Source organism: Ichthyophthirius multifiliis (genome assembly GCF_000220395.1).
Source record: "Ichthyophthirius multifiliis unplaced genomic scaffold scaff_1120509251208, whole genome shotgun sequence".
NCBI classification, from domain to species: domain Eukaryota; phylum Ciliophora; class Oligohymenophorea; order Hymenostomatida; genus Ichthyophthirius; species Ichthyophthirius multifiliis.
This window is the reverse complement of record NW_004086099.1, coordinates 35836-61286: the sequence shown is the minus strand read 5'-3', so window position 1 is coordinate 61286 and position 25451 is coordinate 35836. Positions and strand designations below refer to the sequence as shown.

General features: G+C 19.4%; 4 protein-coding genes and 2 non-coding genes across 6 annotated transcripts, besides 25 other annotated features; 2 read left to right on the top strand and 4 right to left on the bottom strand. All coding sequences in view use genetic code 6, as the record gives it.

Annotated features, from left to right (window-relative positions):
- Nucleotides 1–574: 574 nt before the first annotated feature.
- Nucleotides 575–3583, top strand: IMG5_159900 (hypothetical protein; the record flags this gene model as incomplete). Its single annotated transcript, XM_004030450.1, has 8 exons — nt 575–678; nt 734–840; nt 935–2457; nt 2496–2643; nt 2696–2794; nt 2890–3099; nt 3159–3266; nt 3317–3583. Exons 1-8 carry the CDS (start codon nt 618–620, stop codon nt 3581–3583), a joined length of 2523 nt encoding a protein of 840 aa, XP_004030498.1. The 5' UTR covers nt 575–617.
- Nucleotides 844–926: a microsatellite.
- Nucleotides 844–933: a microsatellite.
- Nucleotides 852–899: a microsatellite.
- Nucleotides 875–930: a microsatellite.
- Nucleotides 2828–2887: a microsatellite.
- Nucleotides 3314–3538: a microsatellite.
- A 2-nt stretch (nt 3584–3585) lies between the features above and the next one.
- Nucleotides 3586–3733: a microsatellite.
- Nucleotides 3612–3740: a microsatellite.
- Nucleotides 3720–3749: a microsatellite.
- Nucleotides 3750–3751: 2 nt separating this feature from the next.
- IMG5_159890 (RNA polymerase domain 2 family protein) lies at nt 3752–9438 on the bottom strand (the record flags this gene model as incomplete). The annotated part of the gene is made up of 13 exons (XM_004030449.1): nt 3752–3887; nt 4042–4192; nt 4241–4354; nt 4397–5127; nt 5182–5272; nt 5429–5930; nt 6360–7287; nt 7343–8292; nt 8338–8540; nt 8592–8712; nt 8764–8973; nt 9033–9293; nt 9346–9438. 13 exons carry the CDS (start codon nt 9436–9438, stop codon nt 3752–3754), a joined length of 4491 nt encoding a protein of 1496 aa, XP_004030497.1.
- A 973-nt stretch (nt 9439–10411) lies between these two features.
- Nucleotides 10412–10445: a microsatellite.
- A 3408-nt stretch (nt 10446–13853) lies between these two features.
- Nucleotides 13854–13885: a microsatellite.
- A 2073-nt stretch (nt 13886–15958) lies between these two features.
- Nucleotides 15959–15996: a microsatellite.
- Nucleotides 15997–16241: 245 nt separating this feature from the next.
- Nucleotides 16242–16280: a microsatellite.
- Nucleotides 16281–17060: 780 nt separating this feature from the next.
- Nucleotides 17061–17479: a microsatellite.
- Nucleotides 17083–17155, bottom strand: IMG5_159880. The gene has a single exon. It is a non-coding gene; the product is annotated as a tRNA-Thr (tRNA).
- Nucleotides 17205–17256: a microsatellite.
- Nucleotides 17219–17264: a microsatellite.
- Nucleotides 17303–17375, bottom strand: IMG5_159870. Its single transcript has one exon. It is a non-coding gene; the product is annotated as a tRNA-Thr (tRNA).
- Nucleotides 17437–17487: a microsatellite.
- Nucleotides 17457–17493: a microsatellite.
- On the top strand, nt 17487–17942 carry IMG5_159860 (ubiquitin-conjugating enzyme e2-17 kda, putative; the record flags this gene model as incomplete). The annotated part of the gene is made up of 1 exon (XM_004030448.1): nt 17487–17942. One exon carries the CDS (start codon nt 17487–17489, stop codon nt 17940–17942), a length of 456 nt encoding a protein of 151 aa, XP_004030496.1.
- A 98-nt stretch (nt 17943–18040) lies between these two features.
- Nucleotides 18041–18103: a microsatellite.
- Nucleotides 18055–18107: a microsatellite.
- Nucleotides 18069–18110: a microsatellite.
- Nucleotides 18111–19886: 1776 nt separating this feature from the next.
- Nucleotides 19887–20427, bottom strand: IMG5_159850 (hypothetical protein; the record flags this gene model as incomplete). The annotated part of the gene is made up of 1 exon (XM_004030447.1): nt 19887–20427. A coding segment is annotated over one exon (541 nt), but the record flags the coding sequence as incomplete, so codon positions are not given.
- A 1179-nt stretch (nt 20428–21606) lies between these two features.
- Nucleotides 21607–21651: a microsatellite.
- Nucleotides 21652–21919: 268 nt separating this feature from the next.
- Nucleotides 21920–21963: a microsatellite.
- A 520-nt stretch (nt 21964–22483) lies between these two features.
- Nucleotides 22484–22528: a microsatellite.
- Nucleotides 22486–22529: a microsatellite.
- Between the last annotated feature and the right edge of the window lie 2922 nt (nt 22530–25451).

Below are 25451 nucleotides of genomic sequence, written 5' to 3'. Positions count from 1 at the left end.
GATGATCTGGGAGAAGAGTGTGCTTATGCAACTGAATTTAAATAAAGTGTGAAAAAAAATATTGTTTTTAAAGATGAATTTCTTATTGATATTGATATTCCAGCTTTATAAAATAAAATGGGAGTTCTTTTAGATAATGTTTTTGCGGTTTTGTATCTTATCAATTAGTAAAAAGAGTAGGTTTTGTGGTTTTATTTTAAATTATTTAAAAATAAGTAATTATAAGTAGGGAATTTTAATAGTAATATGTATAATCCACCGTTTTAGTAACCACTTGCAATTAATAGTAAAAATCTCAAAAGCAGTAGTTGTGAAATAAAATATTTTGTAAAACTCGATTGATGATTATTATTTTTTATGTTAATTATTTAATAAAATTAATTGTTTATAAAGAATAATATAGTATTTTATTACACAAATATTATATTTTTTACTTAATAATGGATATAACAATTAATTTATGTTTAATATAGTATTAAAATTTTATTATTTAAAATGAATTTTTTTAAAAAAGTAAAATAAAAAAAAATTACTAAAATTATTGCTATTTATTTTAATTAAAATAATAAATAGAAAAATAATAATATTAAAATTAAAAAGAATTGACATAAAATATAATGTCGAATGATAGAAAGAAGTCAATTACAAATAATTTATAAATACAAATTAATTAAATAAGTAAAAAATAAAATATTGTTTAAATATTAATACCTAAAAAAATAAAAATAAAAAGTTCCATTACCTCAAATACCAAAAATCAAATAGAATATAATAGAGGCTAGACAAAAATATAATCCTGGAGCAATACCTCCAAATTTTGAAATAGCAAAAAAGCATGAAGTAAAAAATAAATAAAAATTATTTAAATAAATAAATATTTATATAAAAATATATATATATTATATATATATATATATATATATATATATAAAAGCTTTCGTCAATTGTAGGAAAAAATGACGAAACTGCAAAAAGAGAAACATGCATTTGTTGTAATTAAAGCATTAACAAGATTTAACTCCCATTATTTTCAAGTATGAATAATCTTGCTTATTTAGGTCCTGGATATCCTTTATATTTTAGTTTTTTAATATTTTGCATTATAACCTGTTTAATAATAATTCTAATATCTGGAGGGTATAATATATACACAAACTATGTAAATGGATCATTTTGTAAAAGTACTTAAGGTGTATTTTGTAATGAAGATTGGATTACTATATTTTCTGTTGGAAATAAAAAAGGTTTAAATTATTAAATAAAAATTCAAAATTATTTAAATTTGGGTACCGTAGTAGCTTTGGTTATAATTTTTTAATTTTTTAGACGAAAAATTCGAGTTTCTGAAAATGTTTGTGATTAACTGGATTTTTCTGCTTCTGATTATACTATTCTATTAAAAAATATCAAAATAACTCAGAATTTCAACAAAGAAGAATTTATAGAATTTCTCAGTACCAATTTATTAAGTGGTTAAAAGGTTGAAATAATTAAAACAAATTTTACATTTAATCTTAGTGAGGCATTAGAATAATAAAAATAAAAAGATTTTTTCATTAAAAAATAATAAAAAGCGATTATTTAAAGATATACAACAGGATTTTACCAAGAAAATGTCAATATCATTCAATTAAATGAATAAATAGCCAATATTTAGGCAAAAGTAGATTTTATTTTGAATAAATTTTAAGATGCAAATTCTTCCGAGTTTCTTTCTTAGTATTTTACTGGGTGGATTTTTATTACATTGAACGATTCTAAAAATAAATATGATATAATAAGAGCTTATGCGAAATTAGGTGGGTTTTTCGAGATTAAACCGAAACTTAATTTTAAAGGAGATAAAATCGAAATAGAAAATCCACCAGCTCCAACGGATGTATATTGGATGAATTTACATAAGAAAGGGTAAATTTGGAAAGAATTATGTGGGTATTTACTTATTTGTGCACAAAATGCTGCATTTTTTTTCTTCTTAAAATATTTGTTGGAATCTTAATAAGAAATAAAAAAAAAAAAAAATTAGTATATTATAGATTTCGAGATTATAATGTGGTTGTATTCATTTACTATATCTATTGTAATTACTTTTATTTCGATTTTTTTTTAAATTTAAGGTATTTATTTGACTCAATGGGAGGGTTAAAAAACTAAAGGATATTATAATTCTAGTGCCATAAAAAAAATTGCTTTTGCATAAATTTGCTTGAATATTTTTTTACTTTTTTTTAATTAGTTGTTTATGGTTAATCCTGATGATGATAAATTTGTGAAAGTTTTTGGTTAGGGTGGACTTGTGTATAATATTTAATTTGTTTTTATTATGAATGCCGTCATTCCATTTATTTTAGAAGTTATTAATATTAAAGGTATTATTTAAATTGTTAGAAAATGGATGATTATTAGAAAATATTAAAAAACCTCCTTATGTTTTTTAACATAAGAATAATTAAATAAGTAATTATTTTATCTTTTTTTTTTATAAAAAAAAAAAGTGCATTTTGTAAACCAGAATTCATGTATATTAATAGATATACTACTATTCTTAAAAGTATGTATATGATGGCGTTTTATTCATCTATTTTACCTATGTGTATATTATGGACATTAGCTACTTTATTTTTGGCTTATTTAATTGATAAAGTATTTATTTTCGTTTATTTTATTTTTGATAATTAAATTTTATAAATTAAAGTATAATATTTTAAGAAGAAGAATTATCAAATATAATATGGGCACCGAACTACCTACAGAAATGACAGAAATGTTAGAATATGTATTAGTTATTTATTGTGTAATTAAACATATTTTAATTAAATTTTAATATATATTTGTTTTAATTAAATTCATTTCTATTAAATATTTATTTTATTTAATATTTTTTTTAAGGGGGGAAATATACTTTTTTCTGATTATGTTTTTGAAAAACCTAATATATAAATTAGTAATTTTGATTCTTATGTTTCTTATTTAGCCATGGGAATTGCATTTTTAAATGCTATTTTACCTATGAATTTTATTAATAAGAAAATATTTAAAGTAAAGCCTGTTTCTCCTAATTTTGAATCTTTTCAATAAATATAAAAAAAACTTTTTATTGTAAAATATAATATAAGCTTTTGTTAAAAAAATATTAAAAAATCATATCACATAAATAGGATTATGATAGAGAAAATCCAGCAACTTAAACTTATGCAACTTAAGCATTTTAAAAAATAATTGAGGAAACTTATGAAAAATCAAATTAAATTGCAAAAGTTGATAAAGTAAAATAAATAATATAATTTTTTATTTAATTAAAAGTGAAATAAAAAAGGACGTTAAGGACGATAAGGATATTAAGGACGATAAGGATATTAAGGATATTAAGGATATTAAGGATGTTAAGGATATTAAGGATGTTAAGGACGTTAAGGACGTTAAGGACGTTAAGGACGTTAAGGACGTTAAGGACGTTAAGGACGTTAAGGACGTTAAGGACGTTAAGGACGTTAAGGACGTTAAGGACGTTAAGGACGTTAAGGACGTTAAGGACGTTGAAAATTAAGAATTAAAATCCTTAAATTAAATTAATATCGAATGAATTTTTTTATTTAAGTAAAATATAAATATTTTTATAATATATAAATATATTTTTTTAAAAATATAAATATATATTTTTTTATAATTTATTAATGTATTTTAATTTAATATATAAATACATTTTTAATTATATATAAATATATTTTTTATTATATATATTTTTATTAATTCAATTTTCGTCACTATCGCTTTCAAATTCACTATCATCATCTTCTTCTTAGATTTAGGTTATTTCTTACTTTATGTAAGTATTTGTTTTAAGTTAGAAGTTAATATCATATTATGGAGATATTTTTTATAGATAACTATTTTATTAAGAAATATAAGATGAATTACCATTTTCGATATTTTTTTATTAACTTTCTATTTTATATCTAAACTATTACATTGGGGATAGATATATTTATTATTTACTTTTTTATAAAAATAAAATATTTAAAAATATATGAAGTAGAATACCTTATATCTTGTTAGGATTAATATGTTGGTGAATTGAATATTGAAGGAGTTCTTTTATAACCATCTTAAAGTTCATAAGGACTATATCCAATACTTCTGGAAGAATTTAAAGCAAAAGAATTGTTTGGGCTTATAATAGATTTACTATAATCTTTAATATTAATTTAAAAATAATAAAAAAAATCATTTATAATATTACTTGGAGAAATAATAGGAGATAAATTTTTTTCTTCAGTACTATAAAAACTAGAATTTGCATAAAGGGGTTAATTGTTAGATTTTATTGCATTTGGATACATAGGAGTATTTGAATCTAATTTATTTATTTTTATAAAAAAAGAAAAAATAAATTTACTTATAAATGGTGAATATCCAATGTTTTAATGAGGGGACGAAGGTGTAAAAGAACCCATATTTTAATGTACACTAAAAGCATAACCTGGAGTAAGAACAGCATTTCCAGGTGTAAAAGGATAAACTGGCGTGTTTAAATACTAAATTGGCGTTTTAGCATTAGGAGAATGATTCTCATCTTCATAAAAGGGGAAATAATTAATATCTCTTTTGGTTTTAAAATCGACTACTTTTTGTTAATCTATTAACAAATCAAAACACCCAGTTCCTAGATCGCAATATTATCCAAAAATAATATTTTCTGTAATTCCTGCGAGTTTATCTTTTTGGCAAAAAATTGCCGCGTTATTCAATATATCTACAGTTTCTTCAAAAGAAGCTTTCCTTAGACATGATAGATTTACTATTTTATTTATACCCATTCTATTTATTGGAGTTATCCTCCCTCTTAAAGTCATCCAATCTGCCAAAATAGACAAATGTCTGTAGTTTATATATAAATCGTAAGGCTCAATGACTTCTCTAAGTTCGTTTATGATTGATCTTCTGGCTGCTTCTATACCTAAAGATTCTGAAATTTCTTAAAGGTTATTAGTGTAAGTTAAGAAAGGATTGATTCCAGGAATTTTAAGAATTTATTTTAAATTAGAACCACTAGTGATGAATATAATTTCTTTATCTTTTATTTATTTTCCATTTTTAGAATCAAAATTATGTTAATTTTCTTTTTCTCTTTAAATAAAAAATAAATGAATTCATAATAAATATAAAATATATAAAATTTACGTAGGATAAACTTTGTCAATTTTCTTAATACCAGAAATATATAGATTTGTTAAACTTTTTTCCACTTCTAGCAAGGAAATATAAGGATTTCCTAGAAATGATTTAAAATTTGGCTATTTTTTGAACTAAATACATATTTCGCATTCATCAAAAGGACTTTTTCCAACAATAAAAAGCTGATGATTTATTTAAACTTATAAAGAAATTTTATCATAAATTTAATCATAAAAATCTGACGTAAGTTTACTCTTATCTAATTTAAAAATTAACTTCCAAGACTCTAATTTTTTATATTCTTTTTGATTTATTTAATTTTCATCATCTTCTTCCTCTTCTTCTTCATCTTCATCAAATATATTATCTTCGTCTTATTTGTAGTATAATATGGTGGTTTAAAGGATGTATTTTTGGACTTCTTGGTATTCTATTTGTTATCTCATTATTTATTTAGCCTCTATACTTTGTAAATTTTCCTCAAAATAAATACGGCATTCAGGGGTCTTCATTTTTTTGCTCGCGTCAAGAATTTCTTATAATCTTGGAACTCCTAAAGTAACATTTCTATCTGAAACTCCTGCAAAATGGAATGTGTTTAGGGTCATTTATGTTGTTGGTTCTCCTATAGATTGAGCTGCAATCGCTCCTATTGCTTCCCCTGGATGAGAAATAGCTTGCTTATATTTAAATTCAACTTCTTGGAGAATTTATTCGAATTTTTCAGGCGAAATTTTATGCCTAACGACTATTTTCTTAGATGATAAATGCAAAATTATATGGGCTACAATGAGGTTTAAATTTTAAACATTTATATTTTTTTAAGTTTTGTTATTTAATATTTTTTAAATGAGCTTTTAGACTTCCTCATAAACAAAAATTGGACTTAAAAATTAATTATTACTATTTTTTTAATTTTTTGAAAAAATATCAATTCTGGCCGAATGAATAATCCTACCTATATTTACAGGAAGATTAAATTCTGAAACCCTATGATTTTAGGTGTAGAAAAAAAAGGCTTTCCTAAATAAATCTCTTGCTTCTAATAAATCTTTATATTCTTTTTCTAAACAAAAAGCATTATTATTACTTCTCGATATTCTTATTTTTTCATCCATTTCATTTATTATTTCCTATGATAATATTTTCCCGTATTCCTTTTCTAAAAATTATTTCGGATATACTTAGTTATCTAAATCTTTTAAAAACCTAAATTCTTTTTCAAAAACTTCATTAGATAATTCCACTTCTGTGATTCTTTGACTTTCTATAAATTCTCCTGCCAGACCATCTTCTCCATAAGAAGTTTAAATAATAGTACCATTACTATCCCTTACAGTACCATCATATTTGACAATAACATCTTCTAATGCTTTAATTAATTTCCTTTAAATATATCCTGTTCTTGAGGTTTTAACTGCTGTATCGGATAACCCTTCTCTTCCTCCCATCATATGAAAGAAAAATTCAAAAGGCCTCAAACCTTAAAAAAAATTAGAAGTAATAAATCCTCTTGCAAGTATTCCATTGTCATCTTTAGTAAAGTGAGGTAGTGTTCTTCTAATAAACCCGTTCCCAATTCTCGCCCCTTCGATATTTTACTAACCTACAAAGCCCATTACTTATGCCAAATTAGTTGGTTTTCCTTTCGAACCTGCCCAAACCATTTTATTAAATTAATTAAGTCTGAAATTGGTTGTTTCTCTGCATTTTTTTTCAGCTATACCTCTTAGTTTATTTAAAATGGAATTTATATATACCTCAAATGAATCAAATATTCTTTTCCCGCTTTTATGTAAACCCATATCTTCGATTTTTTTTGCATCTTAAAAATCATTTAAAGCATTTTCAAACGCTATAAAAGCTTGACCTTTTATTTTTTCCATTTCTTTTTGGCAAATTTCACTAGGAACTATATCTTAGCAGCTTATTGTATGCCCTTACATTATTAGCCAGTTATTGATAATCCTCTAAGAACGTGTAATGAAATCACATGTAGCTTAAGTGCCTATATCTAACCAAATTAAATGAACTAATCCTCCGGGTGAATCTCCTACAATAGCTTTTGTCATATATCCTTATAACAATTCTCCTTTATAGATATAAATAGAACTTATTTTTATTAATAAAAATAAATTTGAATTATAATTTATGTATAAATTAATACTCATCTTTAATAGAAAACCATCTTTCATCATCACTATTTTTTCCTCCTATTTTCATCATAGAAATTCTATTAGGAATAAGCATAGAAATAACTTATTTTCCCGACCACAATTTTTCTGGCTTTAAAATAGCTGGCATCGGGATTTCTCCTTCCCAGTTATCTATCCACATAATTAAGTTAAACAAATTTTTCCTTTTAACAAAACAATCTCTTAAAGTAAACAAAGAAATTCCCAAAAGGGAATCTTATACAAGTCCCATTACTGGCTTATTAGACTTAGGAGTAATTATCTGTCTAGGGACGTGACAAACATGCTTTATTTCAGCCCTAGTCTCATAGCTTTAAGGAACATGCAAATTCATTTCATCTCCATCAAAATCAGCATTATAAGGCGTGCAAACAGATAAATTCAATCTGAAAGTACTCCATGGTAATATCTTTACTTTGTGGCCCATCATAGACATTTTATGAAGGGTAGGTTATCGATTAAAAAGGACAAAATCGCCGTCTTAGAGGGTCCTTTCAATTATTACACCATCATTTATGTGTTCCTCAATTATGTTTCGGGCTGAATTTGATATTATAGCATCAAATCCTTCATATATTTATTTTATTTTATTTGGCTTCATTACATATTTTATCTTTCCGTCATTCCATAGTTGTTTTATCATGTTTATATTCTGTTAGTTTACTATTTCTGGAACTGTAAGAGTATCTGCTATACTACGAGGAACTCCTAACTCATCCAAAGCTAAATTTGCATCAGGAGAAATAACTGTTCTCGCTGAAAAATCTACTCTTTTTCCCATTAGGTTTTATCGAAATCTTCCTTCTTTGCCAGAAAGTCTTTAAGAAAAAGATTTGATAGTTTTTGTTTTTATTTTTAAACTGGGCAGTTTCGGTTTTTAGTTATCAATCATTCTTGCGACTATGTTTTATATGAGTTCAACCTTTATTTTTTAATTATTTTTTACTTATTTTGATATTATTTTTACATGTTCTTTTTCGTTAACATTTCCTTATTTAATTTCTTGATTTAATTTTACTATTTTCTAATAACATTTAGTCATTTCATCTTAGCAAACGAATGTACTTTATAATTCGATAAAAGGGCGAACTTATGGAGGAGGGACGAAAATTCGGCTTAATATTAAGTCTTTTGGATGTAAAAAATATTCGCTTTTAAATTTTTTGTTTTCTTTTTTTTTTAATAAATAATAATTATTTTATATTTAATAAATATATATACCTTTATTATGTAAAAGATCTATAGCTGTTTATTTAGGTATTTTTTTAAGTATATTGTATGTCTCTTCTGCAGACCATTATGTCTTTTAAGATTCTATACTTGATTTAGATTAATCAGATTTCTAATAATTTTTATTTATGTTTAAAAAAATATATTTATTTTTTAGTTTAACTTTCCATAACCATAATTCTAGATACTTTTCAATAGTAATTTTAGTATATAATTTCTCTAAGCATCCAATAGATGAACATTAATTAACTTTTCCTAACATTTTATAAAGTTCGCTAAGTCTTTTTTTTGAATTAGGAATTTGAAGAATTTGTTAATATTTAACTTTCTTTGATACTTCACCATCATTTCTAGGGTTTCCATTCTCATCTTCCTTTTTTTTACATTAATTTTTTAATTATAAAAAGCAAAAAAATATTAAAAAAGTTTAACCTTTATTGATGGTTTTCTCAAAGTTCCACATTTATGACATATGCAAAGTAATATTTATTTAATTGTAGTAATAAAGTTTATATGATATATTTTTCTTTCTAATTTTATACGACCAAAATGGCCTGGACATTCATTATTTTGCGAACAGGTTTTACATTTTTCCTTAAATAATTAAACACCCATTCTTGGATCATTTATTCCACTCTCTTATTCTCGTTAAAAAGATTCGTATTTATATATTTCAGCATTTGTCCAAGCATCCTTTATTTTTATTAATATTTTATTGTTTATAAGTATATATATTTATTTTTACTATCTCTTCTTCAGGCATTATGGTAAAATCTACACCAATTACTTTAGCTGTTTCTGCTTTAGAATGTAAGAATTAAAATCCAGAAATTTTCATTTTATTTTCAAATATTTTATATTTTCAATTTACTAGAATTATGGATATTGATTTGTTTATATTTTTTATGAAATTATTTTACAATTTTACAAAATTTCTTTGCTAATTAAAAGAAAATTTTTAGATTTAGCACAATTTTAGTGAGAAAATAAGTGATAATATATGTTATTATATAAATGATAAAAATTTAAATTTATTAATTAAGCAAAATAAAATAATAAAATTTATATAATTAGTAATTATTATTTTGCAGTTTAAATAAATACAGTTTTTATAAATATGATAATATAATAGTATAATAGTAAGATAAAAGTATAATTATGATTAAAAAAAATAAGTAAATATTTTAATTTGAACAAAAAAAATATTTATAAAATCTTATTAAATATCACTTAAATTATATAAAAATTTAAAATATAATATTTTAAAAAGTTAATTAGTACTAATTTAGTTTAAAATAAAATTAATATTTACTTAACTTAAAAATTTGTATAATATATATTTATTATTAATGGATTTTGTAAAATTAAGTATATATTTTAAATTATTTTTTTAAATATTAACATTGTTTTATTTTTATTATTAAAATATTAATAAATAGCCTTATTTTTTACTATTACAAGAAAGTTAAAGCTATAATTTAATTTGAATAAAGAAAGTTATTTTATGTATTTATATATAAAATAATTATAATTTAATAATCATATAAAATAATAAATAGCTAATTAAATTAAAATGTAAAATTAAAGATGTAGCAATAATCTTCTCCAAATAAAGATAAGCCGAATTCGTAAAAAATAAATAAAAAATACATTTTAAAAAAAACTTTTTATTATTAATTTTAATAAAAAATCGAAGTTCCAATAATTACTGGTAATTCTTAAAATATTTTATATAAAAATGTTGAAAATGACTAAAAATATGATCCAGATTAAATTCCTTCAGATATTTCCATAGCAAATTAACATTAAGTATATAAATAATATTAAAATATAAAAATAATAAAAAAAAGAAAGCATCCTAAATAGGTAAATAAATGTAAAATAATACTGAAAAATGCGTATGTTGTAATAAAATAATAAATAAAATTCCTTTTTCATTATTTTGTTCTCTATAAGAATTTAATTATTTAGGATTTGGCTATTCCTTATATTTTTAAGATGTCAAAAATATAATTTTCATATGTATAGCATTCTTTTTGATAACTGGTGCTTATAACTTATTTTCAAACATTTATTATGGAAAGGCTTGCTAAGATCTTAATATATGTATAGAAGATTGGATAATATAATAATCTATCGGAAATATACTAAATGATTAATATGTATTATCAACTTAAAAAAAACTGAATTTGTCATTAGTATGTTTTTTAGTTTTATTTTTTCATTTTTTATGGCGAAAGTTAAATTTATAATGTCGTTTATATGAAAGTTAATAATTTACTATTTTAATAAAAGATATTCCTAAAGAATATGATGCAATAAATAAGGATTTTGAAGAGGATTTGAAAGTTTTTTTGTAAAATGCTTTATTGGAAAACAAAAAAGCAAAAGTAGAAATTAAAAAGGTTGAATTCACTTATAATTTACAAGAATTGAAAACTTGGGAAGAAGAAAGGAAAAAAATAATTTATTAAAAGAAATAGAATGCCATTATTAATAAATATAGAACTGACTTTTTTTAACCTGATTTAAATAGTATATATATAAATGATCTTTTAAATAATTTAGAAGAAAAAATCAAGCCACTTTTAGATTAATTTAATGGGAAAAAAAGTAAAGAATTCATGAAAAAATATTTTACAGGATGGGCTTTTATCACTTTATCAGATTCTATTAGTAGATGGGAAGTTTTAGAAAACTTTAGGGGTTTGTTTATGAATAAAAAATTAGTTTACAAAGAAAAAAAAATCAGAATTTGCGAGGCACCATTGCCAAGTGAAGTTTTTTGGTGGAATTTGTATAAAGAAAATTAAGTTTTAAAATTTTTTATTGGATTTTGTTTAGTTTAGGCATTTGTTTTTGGATTTTTTTTTGTTTTTTGGTAAATTTATGTTTATTAAAATTAAGTTTGGATTAAATAAAGCTATTTTCTTTTTAATACGGAGACTTCTTTACAAATATTATTTGCTTTAATAGCTTTGTCTATTATTTTTATTGGGAAAATTATATATATTATTTCTTTCTATCTTACTAAGTAATATTTAAATTTATACACATTTACTAATTTATTTTTATTTTTTAGATGGGAAAAATAAAAATGTGAAATAGATTTTAATAAAAGCTTACTTTTGAAAAATAGTTTTGGATAATTTGGTATTTTTGGATTAGTTTTATTAATAAATTAGACTTTTATGATTAAAAATGATGATAATAAAGGCTTTTTTTAAAAGCCTAGAATTATTTATAATTTAAATTATATTTTTATATATAAAATAATTTTTTTTCTTCTATTTTAAATAATTGATTTCTAAGAGCTTATTAAATATATTAAAAGATATTAAATCTAAAAATATTAATCAGAAAAAGGTCAATGTTTTTTAACTTAGTAAGAATTAAATGAGTAAAATGTTATTTTATAAACAATTATTGAATTTTTTTTTAAAAAAAGATTATTTGAGAACACTTAATTTAATTATATTGAAAGATATTCTAACTTAATTTAAATCGTTTATTTTATGGCTTTTTATGCACCGATATTCCCTACAGGAATCATTTATACAACTATTTATGTTATTGTTAGTTATTGGATAGATAAAGTATAATATTTTTTTTAGTTTAAAAATATTTATACACGAAAATTTATTTTTTTACAAGTACAATTTTATACGAAGAAAAAGTGCTAAAAATTAATTTGGTAAAGAATTATCTATTTTTATAATGAAAATGCTTGAAAATTCTATTATGTTTTTTTGTGTAAAAAAAAATGTTTAGATATTTTTAATTAATTTTCATAAAACATAAAAGGCAGGAAATATGATTTTATGTTCTTATATTTTGGAGACTCAATAATTTAATTTTAATAATTTTGATTCTTATGTTTAATATTTGACTCTCTTTATTGGCTGTTTAAATAATTTTTTACCCAATTAATATATAAATAAAAAAATATTCTTAAAGAAAAAATATGAACCTGTAAATTATAAATATTCTGATATTCAACATTTATTAGAAAAAGTAAATAATTTTTTATATATTTCTTATTTTTATACAAAAGGATTATGATAGAGAAAATCCAGCAACTAAGTAAAATGCATAAATTGAATATGAAAATATTGTTAAAATTGCATAAAGTTAGTTGAAATCTGAATAAAAAACTCTAAATGTAAAAAGAAAATTATTTATTTTATTTTTCTCAATATATAAAAAAATATTAAAAGTTAATAAATTTAGAAAATTTTGGTTTAATAAATAAATGAGATAATTATTTTATTTTTCGTTAAAATTAAATATTTGGGATTAATTGAAAATAAAAAAAAAAAATTATTTAAATAAAATTCGAAAAATTATTCTCTAATATAAAAAAATTAATGATATTAAATATTCTATTTTAAAAAAATCATTTAAATTAATATTATTAAAATCTATTTTGATAATTAAAAGAATTATCAGAATTCTATTCTTCTTCATCTATTTCAAATAAAGAAGGCTTTTTCCTTTTTATTTAATTATCAATAATATCTTGGATTTTATTATAATAATGATTGTCTTTTTTTTTCTTATTAATGGATTCTAATTTCTATTTTACTTATTATTTACTATTATTTCTAAATTAAATGAGCTTATCTACTTCTTGAGATAAATCATCAACATCCTAAAAGCTCATACTATATTTATTATTATTAAATTAATCAAATTAACGCTTCTAATCATTATTTTAATAGTCTTACCCTTTTTATATATTTTATTTATTAATTTCTTCCATAAACTAAACTATAAGTTAATCTGTTTTACTTTATTAATATTTTTATATATAATTTTAATTTTCAAAACCTTTTTTATATTATAAATCATAATATTTTTATTAAATTTTTTAATTTAGTTATTCAAAACTACTATTACTACTTTCACTTTCATAATAATTAAATTCTTAAGGTTTATTTTACTTTATTTTTATATTGATTTTATTTTCTTACTATAAACTTTTTTGAATTATTTATTATTATATATTCAGTTGTTCTAACTCATTTAATTTGTCTTAAAAATTTTCTTACAAATTATTTATATTGTTTTCACATAAATTTATGGATAATTTTTAATCTTATTATTGCATTTAATTTTTTTAATTTTTTTCTAATCTTTAATTTTGTGCATTTAAGAGATTTGCTTTAAATTCTAAATGTAATATTTCTTGCTTTAATTAATCTTTTTCTGACATTAAAATATTTGATTTATTTTTTAAATTATTCAATTCTTATTCACTTTAAATTAATTCACTTTAAATAATTTACTAATCATTATTTTTTTAAAAAGTTTTTTCGATTTTTTTAGGAGGCGACAAATAATTTCTTTTATAAATATATCTGTCTGTAAATGAATTAAATTATTTTTTCTAGAAAGTCTAATTTTATGGAAAAATTGATTTGTTTGAATTATTTTTTAAATTTTGCATTGCATTTTTAATTATAATTTCACCAGGATTTATTTTCTGATTATTTATTTAAAAAATTTCTTAATTTTTTAAATTAGGTGGCTCACATCTGCTTGAAAAAAGAAGCCTTTTGTATTTTTCATAATCATTCAATGATATAGATTTTTATATTTTAATAATATTATGATTCAACTTTATTTTGTTTTTTTTAGAGAAAAAATTCTATAATATTTAAAGGTTATAAAACATAAAATAATTTACTTCTTATAATTATTGTAATTTATTCTTTGCATAATTGATATTAATATTCATTTTTTATTTTATAAAATAGAAATTAATTATTAACAAAATAATTGAATTAAAAATTAATATTTTATATATAATTTGTTACAAATTTTATTAAAATTATTTTTAAAAAAAGAATAATTTATTAAGAATTTTTTTTTATTCTTCAATATAATTCTTTAATTAATTCTGCAGGACTATTAAAATATCTATATTTAGACAATTTAAAGTAATTTTTAACTTCCAAAACAATATCTTCACAATCTTTAATTTATTATAAATAATTAGCCAACTCCAACAATTCAATATCCTCTTTATTATTAGTAAACGAAATAATAGGAATCCCATTAGAAAGATTATGCCAGAATGAATTTTCACAATTATCAACAATAAGTATATTTTTAATATTTCTATTCTTGAAAATCCTCAGATCCTTAATATATTTTTTATTTTAAAAAATACAACTTTCTCTATACAATCTATGTGTAATATATTTATTCTAAGGATCAAAAAAATCAAGAATAGTATCTGCATATTCTTTTTTGCTAGCTGTAAAAATTACTATTTCATAAAATTCACTCATCGTCTATAAAAAATAAGTAGCATAAGGTCTAAAATTAACCCCAGCTTTGATAATTTATTTACCTTCATTTAGCTTTATTTCAATTATTTTGTCACAATGAACATCTAAATTATCAATACAATGCATTAAAGTTTCATCCATATCAAGTACAAGAGTTTTTTTTTCTGAAGCAGGTTACAAAATGACTTCTCTTTTCTAAATCTCCTCATCTAGAGCTTATTCATTTTTTGTTAATAATTTCAAGGAGTTAAACATCTGTAAAAAATGGTCCCTAAAGGTTGCACTATAGTCATTTCTTCTTTCCGGATTTATTATTGATCTTACTAAAGAGTTTATATAATAAGTATTTTTCGTTTATTTTTTCACTTTTTCCTTTTTTATCTTCAAATTATTTACTATTGTACCTTCACCTTTTCCCGAATTTGCTATTTTTTTTACAGGAGAGAGATCTGAGCAAGAATCTGGATTCCTATTTTCTACAAATTCTCGTATAAATTGTTTACTTTGTTATTTTTAACGTGTTGTAAAAACAGTTTTTTTTCTTTTTTATGAATCTTCTATTTAAATATTTTTCATTATAATGCTCTTTATACTTGGAGAAGGTTTATCGGGCCTCATATTATTATTTAAAACCATATTTAAGGGTAAATTTTATTCGACATACATGTTTGTATGTTATTTTTTTTATTCAGAATATAAAATATTGTAGTTTTTTTATTCTAATGCTTATTAACTTTTTTTAGAAGAAAACTGAATTTGGTTATAATTTTAGGTCTTTTTTATAAATTATTTTTTTAGAATAATTAAAATAAATAATTGAGAAAGAAAAAGCTTACACAATTTTATGGTAATTATTTAGAATTCGCGTCTATAATAGTTGAAACCATACAAGTTTCGATATTCTATTATATATTAATAACTTATACTGATGCTTTATAATTATTCATTGTAATTAATTTTAATTTTATATTTATTTAAATTAGAATTTATAATTTAATATTAATTTGTTTTCTTTTTATAATTTTTTACATAATAAAATGAATATAAATAAAATAATTAATATATTTATTTATTTATTTAACTATTTTTTTATTTTTTAAATAATATAATTTATTTTTAATAAATGAAAACTAATTCGAACATTTATGAATTAAAGGATATAAAATTATATATATATATATAATTAATTTATATTAAAAATTAAAAATATAATGAATTTTGTTTTAATAATATAAATTAAAAATATTGTAAATAATATATATTTGTTTTAATATATTAATAATAATAAAAAAACTAAATAAAATATTTAATTAATTAAAATATATATATTTAAATTTTAAAAAAATATTTTATCCAAAATATATTATTTTATAAATATATATTAATCATTATTATATTTATTATTGCAATAATTATAAACATTATTAATTGTTATAATATTTATCCACATATTTTTAAAATTCTTATTCTTTTTCTTATATCTATATTTTTAATTAATTTTATAACTAAAAATATATAAATACCATTGATAGAAGTAATTAATTTTTAATTTCGACAATCATGTATTTTTTTTTTATATCTGAATAATGCTTTTCAAGTTCTCTAAATTCTCTTGCAGACTAATTTTATTAATTATTTAATCTATAACATTCTAATTTTAATTTTTCTATTTTAGCCGATTCTTAATTTTAACTGTTCAAATTTTAATTTAATTTTATTTATTCTTCAGTTTGTTCTGCTTTCATTGTATTATTAGTAGCATCTCCTTATTATTCAAGTACTTTTTTAAATAAAATATTTATTCTATTTACTATTATTATTATTTTACATTTATTTTCCCATTACATTTTTTATACATTAAAATTTATATTTATGCATTTGAAAGCTGGTTTTAAAGTATTATCATTTGGTATTCTTTGAACTCTATTTAATAAATCTAAATGAACTGTACTTAAAGGTGTTTCGCCTTTTTAGAAAATAATAATTAAAAAAGAAAAGTTTATGAATAGTTTTTTTTACATATTATTACTTAAATATTAATCAAATTATTTTTTTCCCATTTATTAACTTTAAAAAATAATAAAAATTTAAATATAAACTAAATATAATATGTTTTAAATAAAAAATATAATATTATTTATGTTTTTAAAAAGAAAAAAAAAACTAAAAATATTAATAAAAAAAAAAGCCACTTGACGGGATTGATCCGTCGGCCTTTCGCTTACTAGGCGAATGCTCTAACCACTGAGCTAAAGCGGCGTTTTATATTAATCTATAAATCTGGTTCAAAAATAAGCATTAAAAAGATAAAATTATAATAATAAAAACAATTTTATAAAAAACAAAAAAATTATAAAAAAAACTAAAAGTCTAAAAATAATAAATTAAAAATATTAATAAAAAAAAAGCCACTTGACGGGATTGATCCGTCGGCCTTTCGCTTACTAGGCGAATGCTCTAACCACTGAGCTAAAGCGGCATTTTATTAATATATAAATCTTGTACAAAAATAAGCATTTAAAAGAGGAAATTATAATAATAAAAATAATTATTAACAAAGAAAAAAAAAAAATTACTAAAAAAGAAAAAAATGACTACTATGTCTAAAAGACGGCTTTTAAAAGATTTTAAAAAACTCCAAGATGATCCGCCACAAGAATTCACAGCAATGCCAATGGAAGATAATATCTTAATATGGGATGCATTATTATATGGTCCATAAGACACAATTTGGGATGGGGCTATATTTAGGCTTTCATTAGAATTCACAGAGGATTATCCAAACAAACCTCCTATAGTAAAATTTAAAACAAATATATTTCATCCTAATATATACAATGATGGATAAATTTGTTTAGATATTTTATAAAATTAATGGAGTACTATCTATGATGTTTGGGCTATTTTAACATCTATAAGATCTCTATTAACTGATCCAAATCCTAATTCCCCTGCAAATAGTGAAGCTGCGAAGCTTTTTTAAGAAGACAAAAAAGAATATATAAAAAGAGTAAAAGAAATTGTAGAACAAAGTTGGATTATATGAATATATATAAAAAAATATGACTACTATCTAATATATAAATATATTTAAATTTTAAATATAAAAAAATTCATTAATTTATTAAAAAAATATTAATAAACATTTAAAAAATAAAAATATATTTATAATAAATATAATATAATATATTTAAAATATATTATATATAATTTATATATTATTATTTTTACTTTTTATATTAAACAATATTTATAGAAATTGAAATATTTTTCATATTAAATATTTCTGTACTTTCAGCTATTATTTAATATTTTTAATTTAAATTTTATACACTTATTATTTTTAAATTCATTTTTTATCTTAAAAATTAAAGGGTGTTTATAAAGATCAAATATAGTCGTATGAAACTATAAATATTATTTTGTGACAAAAAATTTATTATTTTTGAAAAAAGCCATATTTATTCCACACAATTTATAGTATTATGTTATTTTTATATTTGCTATTGGATAAATACTATTATTTAATTTCTTTAGATTAAATAATTTAAATTTCAATAACGACGACCTTTGATATATATTTTTTTAAGAATTCTAATAAAATTGATTTTTGAGGAATTATTTTGGATGGAAAATACTAAATTCCTCTAAAATTTAACTAGTTTTAATTAATAATGCATAACTAATTATATAATAGATTCTTTTATATTTTAAATTTATTCAAATCTATTTTTATTTAGTTTTTAGTCAAATCTCCTATTATCGTAATTCTTCAATAAAATTTGTTGCATTATATACTTAAATCTAATTTATTTTATTAATAATATAATAATTAAATAATATCAAAATACATAATATATGTTTTACTTACAAATATTTTCTTCAAAATCTTTGAAAAAGTAAAGTAAGTAAATAATTGATTGAAGCAGCTCCTAAAAGTTAAAATAAAATAATAAAAATAAAATTAAGGCTTATAAAAATATTAGTTTGGCTATTAAATAAAAATTATATATTTTTATTAAATATAAAATAATTGCTTTATTTAAAAACAAAACAAAATTTAAAAGTTTTATTAATAAATTTGAATAAAAAAACTATCTATAATATCCCAAAATGGTATGAATTTCTTTATAAAACCTCAAGGTTTTCAATAATCCTTCTTAATGTAAATTTAAATATTATAAATTGTTTTTAACACATATTGAGTACTTAGTATTAGGAAATATTTGTTATATTATTATAATAGATTATATACTATTATTTTTACGGTTACCATTAAATTTTTAAATTAATTTTTTTTATATAATTTATATAATAACATTATTATTTTAGTTTATTTATATTTTATGATTATAAACAAATTATTTAATTAAGTAATTTATAATTATATATAATTTTAATTATAATGAATATTTTAATTATTTTATAGATATTTTATTATTTATTTATCTAAATAATTATTCATTTATTTAATAAATATTAATATTATTTTTATTTTATATAAAATATTCAATCTAAATTATATTTTAATTTTTTATATATTATAATTTTTAAATTCATGGAAATTCGATTTTAAGTCTTTAACAAAATTCTAATTGATAATTGTAAAAAAAATATTTTATCCAAAATATTATTTTTTATATTTATATGAAATTATTTTTTCACTTCGATTTTTATTCTTAAAGAAAAAAATTAATTAAAAGTAAAAAAGTATACAAACTTAAATATTTTTACTAAATTGTAAATAAAATAATTAATTGTAAAATATAATTATTTAAAAAAGAAAATTATAAAATTATATAAATATTTTTATAAGAATAATGAAAATAAAATCAAATAAAATATATGTTTTTTCAACAAGAGCAACTTTTTTTTTATTAAAACGGATTTTATTAGTTTTCAATTTCATTATCCTCATTCTCATTATATAATTTAAAAGTTAAAGATTTATTATTAGTTTCAAGTTTCACAGTTTATTATTATAATTTACTTTAGATGTTACTATTATTATTATTATTTTATTAATTTTCATCTAAAAATTTATCTTTAATTTATCTTCCGACTTACATAAATAATTCTTAAATATTAATATTATCTTAAGCAGAAGTCTCTAAAAAGGGTATACCGAAAGTATCTGCCAAAGCCTATCCTTCACTTTTTTCGACTTTCCTTTAAGTTTCGCTTTCATCGCATTTGTTTCCAACCAAAACCTTAACAACATTGCTATCGTTTACATGATCGTTAATTTATTAAAGCCAACTTCTTACGTTTGTAAATGAAATTCTATCTGTTATACTATAAACTATAACTACTGCGGACGCTCCATTATAATATGTTTATGTAATAGTTTTGAATTTTTCTTATCCTGCTGTATCCCATATTTATAATTTAATAGTTGTTTAATTTACTTTTATTGTTTTTATTTTAAAATCTACCCCTATTGTTGCCTTGTAATTTGGCTAATATTAATCGCCTGCAAATCGAAGAAGGATGTTTGTCTTACCAACTGAACTATCACCTACTAATAACATTTTTATCATGTAATCGTAATTTTCTTATGACAAATTTTGTTTGGGTTTATTCATATTTTTTTTGTTATTTTATTTTAAATATTTTTTAAGATTCTTTTTTTTTATATTATTTTATTTTTTTAAAATAAATTTTCTTATATTTGTAAATAAAATAATATTTGTTATTCCGATATTTCATTTATTTATTTAACTCTATATTTTATTATTTTATTTTTTTAGTTAATAAAAATGAAATTTAAAAAATAATTAAATTTTACCTAATAATCTTTCCAAGCTTAATTTATTTCATCAGTTATCTATTCAGAAATGAATCTTTTATCTTAGTCATCTCTATTTTTATCCGGATGAAACCTTGCTCTTACGACATTTAAATTTTTCTATTTTTTTATAAAAAAATAAATTAAAAAAGCCCAGTTAAAAACCTTTAATTAAGCATCAGTTTATAAATCGTAAAAGGAAACCGGTTACCAATTAGCTCCTTCCCAAAGAATATTTTATAAAGTAGAAATTAAAGTCCTAATATCCCTTCTTACTCCATTATATTCTGCCCATTCCTTATTTATTTTTATTTTTTTGATAAAAATATATTTATATTTACTTTTATTTTTAATTCATATTGCTTTCTTGCATTTTATCTAAATTCTTTATAGCTTTCTTCTTTTTTTCTACCTAATTCAATTTCTTATTACTTTAAATAATAAATTGTTATTATCTGTAAAAAAATAAAAAATACTTTTTCATTAATTAAATCTTATTATATTTTTTCTTTTATTTATTTAAGTTTAGGGCCATCTATATCCCCGTTACTCAAATAAGGAATACCAATTTATTAAAGTCTTTTATCAAACTCACTTGAAGCTTTTTCAGGAGAATGCAATAAATCACCAATATTATTTGCATTTTTTTAAGGAATGTTAATAACTTTTTAAGGAGTATTGGCATGCTTTTGATCAGGAAAATCAAACAAATCTGCGTCTTCTTATTGTTCTTGTTATTCATTTTATTATTATTAATAATTATTATTTGATTCTATAAAATCATCACCTAATAAATTTTCATTTAAATTCTTATGAATAAAATCTGGTTAAGATAATGAATGACTCATTCCATGGTTCGAAACTTAATTATGGTCATTTTTTATTCCTTAATCTTAAATGTTTTAGGATTATTCTTAAGAAGTAATATTATGTTGTTATTTTTAATTTATGTTGTTATTTTCTAATAGATTGAGTTTTTATTTATTAAAAAGTAATGATTATCTATCTTTTTCCAATTTTAATATTTTCACATATATAACACCATTTATTATTGGTGCTCTTGCATTTAAATTTTAAGGATCTATCCATGCATATCTATTATTTATTATTTTTTTAATTTTTTTGTATATTTTTTTTACATTTTAGGTTCTACTTCTGTACACTATATTTTAAAACGAATGTGATAATTTTATTCTAATAAACTGAAAGGAAAATTATTTATTACATTTTTTAGTTATATCTATTTTTTATATATATATATATATTTTTTAATTTTATAAATAAATAACTTCTCCTCCTTATTCTTTTTTTATAGTAAATACATTATAAGATTAATCTTTATCTTTCTATTATATAATATAATTAGAAAAGTTTTTAATACTTTTTATAGTTACCTAAAACTAATAAAATACTTAAATTTATTAAGAAGACATTCAATTAAAATTTTTTAAATTATATTTTTTTTTTATTTCTTATTTGTATAACAATATATTTCTATTTTTATCAATAAATAAAAAAAAATGCATTATTCAAAAAATTATCATAAATAATATATATAAGGTTATTAAAATATTTTAAAAATGTTATTTCTAAAGATATATTAAATAATTAAAACTAAAAAAATATATTAATTAAATATTAAAAAAATAATTTAAATTTATTAATTTTTTTTTTTAAGAAATCTTTTTTTAACATTTATTCTATCTTATAAAATAGATATAATTATAGAATTATTATTATTTAAACTTTAATTAATTTAGTAATTGTTAATTTTTCTAATCATTTAATAATGAAAATGTTATTTTTCTTATTCTTTATGATTTTTATCTATACTTTATATTTTTTATTTCCTTTATAATATTTAATCTTTTATTTATATAGATTAAAATTAAATTTATTTATAATTTGAAATCGAAATAATTTCATCTAAATCAGGTCTTTCTGTGTATAAACTTACTAGCTTATCTACTAAGAGAATAAAAAGCAGTTCACATATATTATTTCTATTTTTTAGTATAATTAATAGTTGCTATTCCGAATTGTAATAAAAATAATATTTATCAAAAATTGATTGTAATTTTGTAAAATAAATTAGTCTGAAAATTGTAGTAAGTAATATTATTCAAAAATATATTAACTTTTTATTTTTTATATTCGATAAAAAAAAAATCGGGAATAATATAATTAATATATTATTAATTCTCGTGCATTATTTTCTTTCAAAATCTATTAATTTTCAAAAAATGAACAATTAAATAATTTCAATTTATATTTTTCAGTTAAAATAATAGTATAAGGGCGTATATTAGGATGAATTTCATTATTTTATTATAAATATAAGCACATATCATGTATAGATTTCAAAATTTATAATAAATAATTCATCTATATTATAATATTTCTTTGAATTATAATTATTAAATAAAATATTAATTTATTAAACAATTTTTTTGGATTGGTTTTGTTTTATGATAATAAGAAATTGGACGATTCGGATGATATTTATATTAAAAGAGATATATTTTAACGATATAATAATTTTGATATAACAATTGATTATTTTAAATATTTTTTTAAAAATTTCATAATTAATATATATTTTTTGTATATTATTTCATTATTTGATTATGTATTTATATTGTTCTGCATTAGCAATATATTTAAATGACTTGTTTGTTTTCTGAAATTTTTAAATAAATTTGCCAGTAACAGATTCTTATAATTTATAGTCTGAATTTTATATAATTTTTGATTTTTTCGTAATTTATTTTATCAATAATTTAAAAATAAAAAAATTAATTATAATAAATAATGTAAGTTATATCAAATAGAAAAGCTAATAATAACTATATTTTTTATAATTTACTTTTTATAAATATACTAATAAATTTACATAATTTTAAAAAACTGAGTTTAATAAATAACAATAGTTTAATAATATGTTTTGATTTGAATATTTAAATTAAAATTAAGATAATATTTTATAAAAAAAAATATATATTATTTACTATGTTTTTTATATTATATTTAAATAAAAAAACTTATATATAATAATTTCTAATAAAATCTTTTAAATATATAAAAATGTATTTTTCTAAAATCCTTCCTAAAATATATTACCCTATGGTAATTTTATCATGCTCAATAACAATGAACAATAGAAAAATATATGCTTTTTAAGTAATTTGAATAAAGAAATTAACATATATAAATATATATATATATATACATATATAGATGCCATCATAATAATAATTAATAAGAGGAGAATATGAAAATAAAGTATTTTTATAATATGTATCTAATTATTAAAAATTTTATAATTTTAGATAAGAAGAGACAGCAAACCAGAAAAAATATTTTAAACTTTTGCTACTATAATTGAAGGTGAATATGTTTTTATGAGCCATTATGATTTATTTAAATCAATATGCCCGTATTCTTATTCCACTAAATAAACTATAACAGTATTATTTTTTTATTTTTAATTATTTTATTTTTCATAGGAAGAGGAAAAAGAAAAATTCGTAAGCCGTGCGTTAGTTGAATTTACCGATATTGACAAAGATGGAAAAATAAGCATTTACGAATATTTACTAATAATATGGTTTTTATAGAGTAAAAAAAATATATTTAAAGCAATATAAATATATATATCTCAAAAGCAAACAAATAAAATTGTGAAAAATATTTTAGTGATTAAAAAATTTAGACAATAAATCAGTAAGCCTTAGAAAATTGTAAAAAAAAAAAAAAAAAAAATAATAATAATATAATGAAATAGTCTTTTTACATTTAAAGCAAATTGCTTAAACAAAATTTACCTAAACAAACTTACCAGACGCAAGAAAGGTTTAAGCTCATTAGAAAAACCTAGAAGTTATAATAAAATAATTGGTCAAGAATTTACTTTAAAATAAACCACAAGAAAAAATGTATGTTTAAGATTTGATTTAAATAAGAGAAAATATTGTTAAAGATATGCATAGATTTGAGGTTTTGATATTTTATTTTTTTGTTAAATAAAAATAAAAAAGTTTGACTAATTTTAATAAGACAGTCATGGATATATTTCAGGCGAAGATTTTGCAAAAAGTCTTTTATCATATTTAAAACCAAAATCAGTTAAATAACATTTTAAGCAATTGTAAAATACAAAATTTAAAGGAAAAGTAAATTTCGAATAATATTATTTATTTTAAAAATTCCTTGATTAAAATATGCAATAATTATAAATAATTATTGAAGAAAAAGGATATATAACACCTAAAAAATTACACAAGTTTTTGAGTGAATTTTAAGCAAAATATAATTTAAAATACAACAAAGATTAAATTGAAATTTTTATTAATGTATTAGATGTTAATTGTATTTTTTTTTATTTTTATCTTTCAATAATTATTTTATTATTATTTTTAGAAAACAATATGATTGAAATAAATGAATTACGAAATTTGGTTGGAACAAGAAACTTTTATGGAGTCGGTAATAACTAATCTTTTGATTCCATAATGTAAGATTTAAAACAATAAGCTCTTATGTGGGCAAATAAATTAGAAAGGATATGGGATATTATTTTAGAATGAATTATTAAAATTATTAAATTTTATATTAAAAAATGATATTATTAACTTTTTATAAAAATATTGAAACACTATAATGAATTAATATTATTTATATAATAATATTATACAATATTTTTTTTTTAAATATAATTTGTAATTATTTATTTAGTTAATAAAATAATTATTATAAAACTTTTTTTTT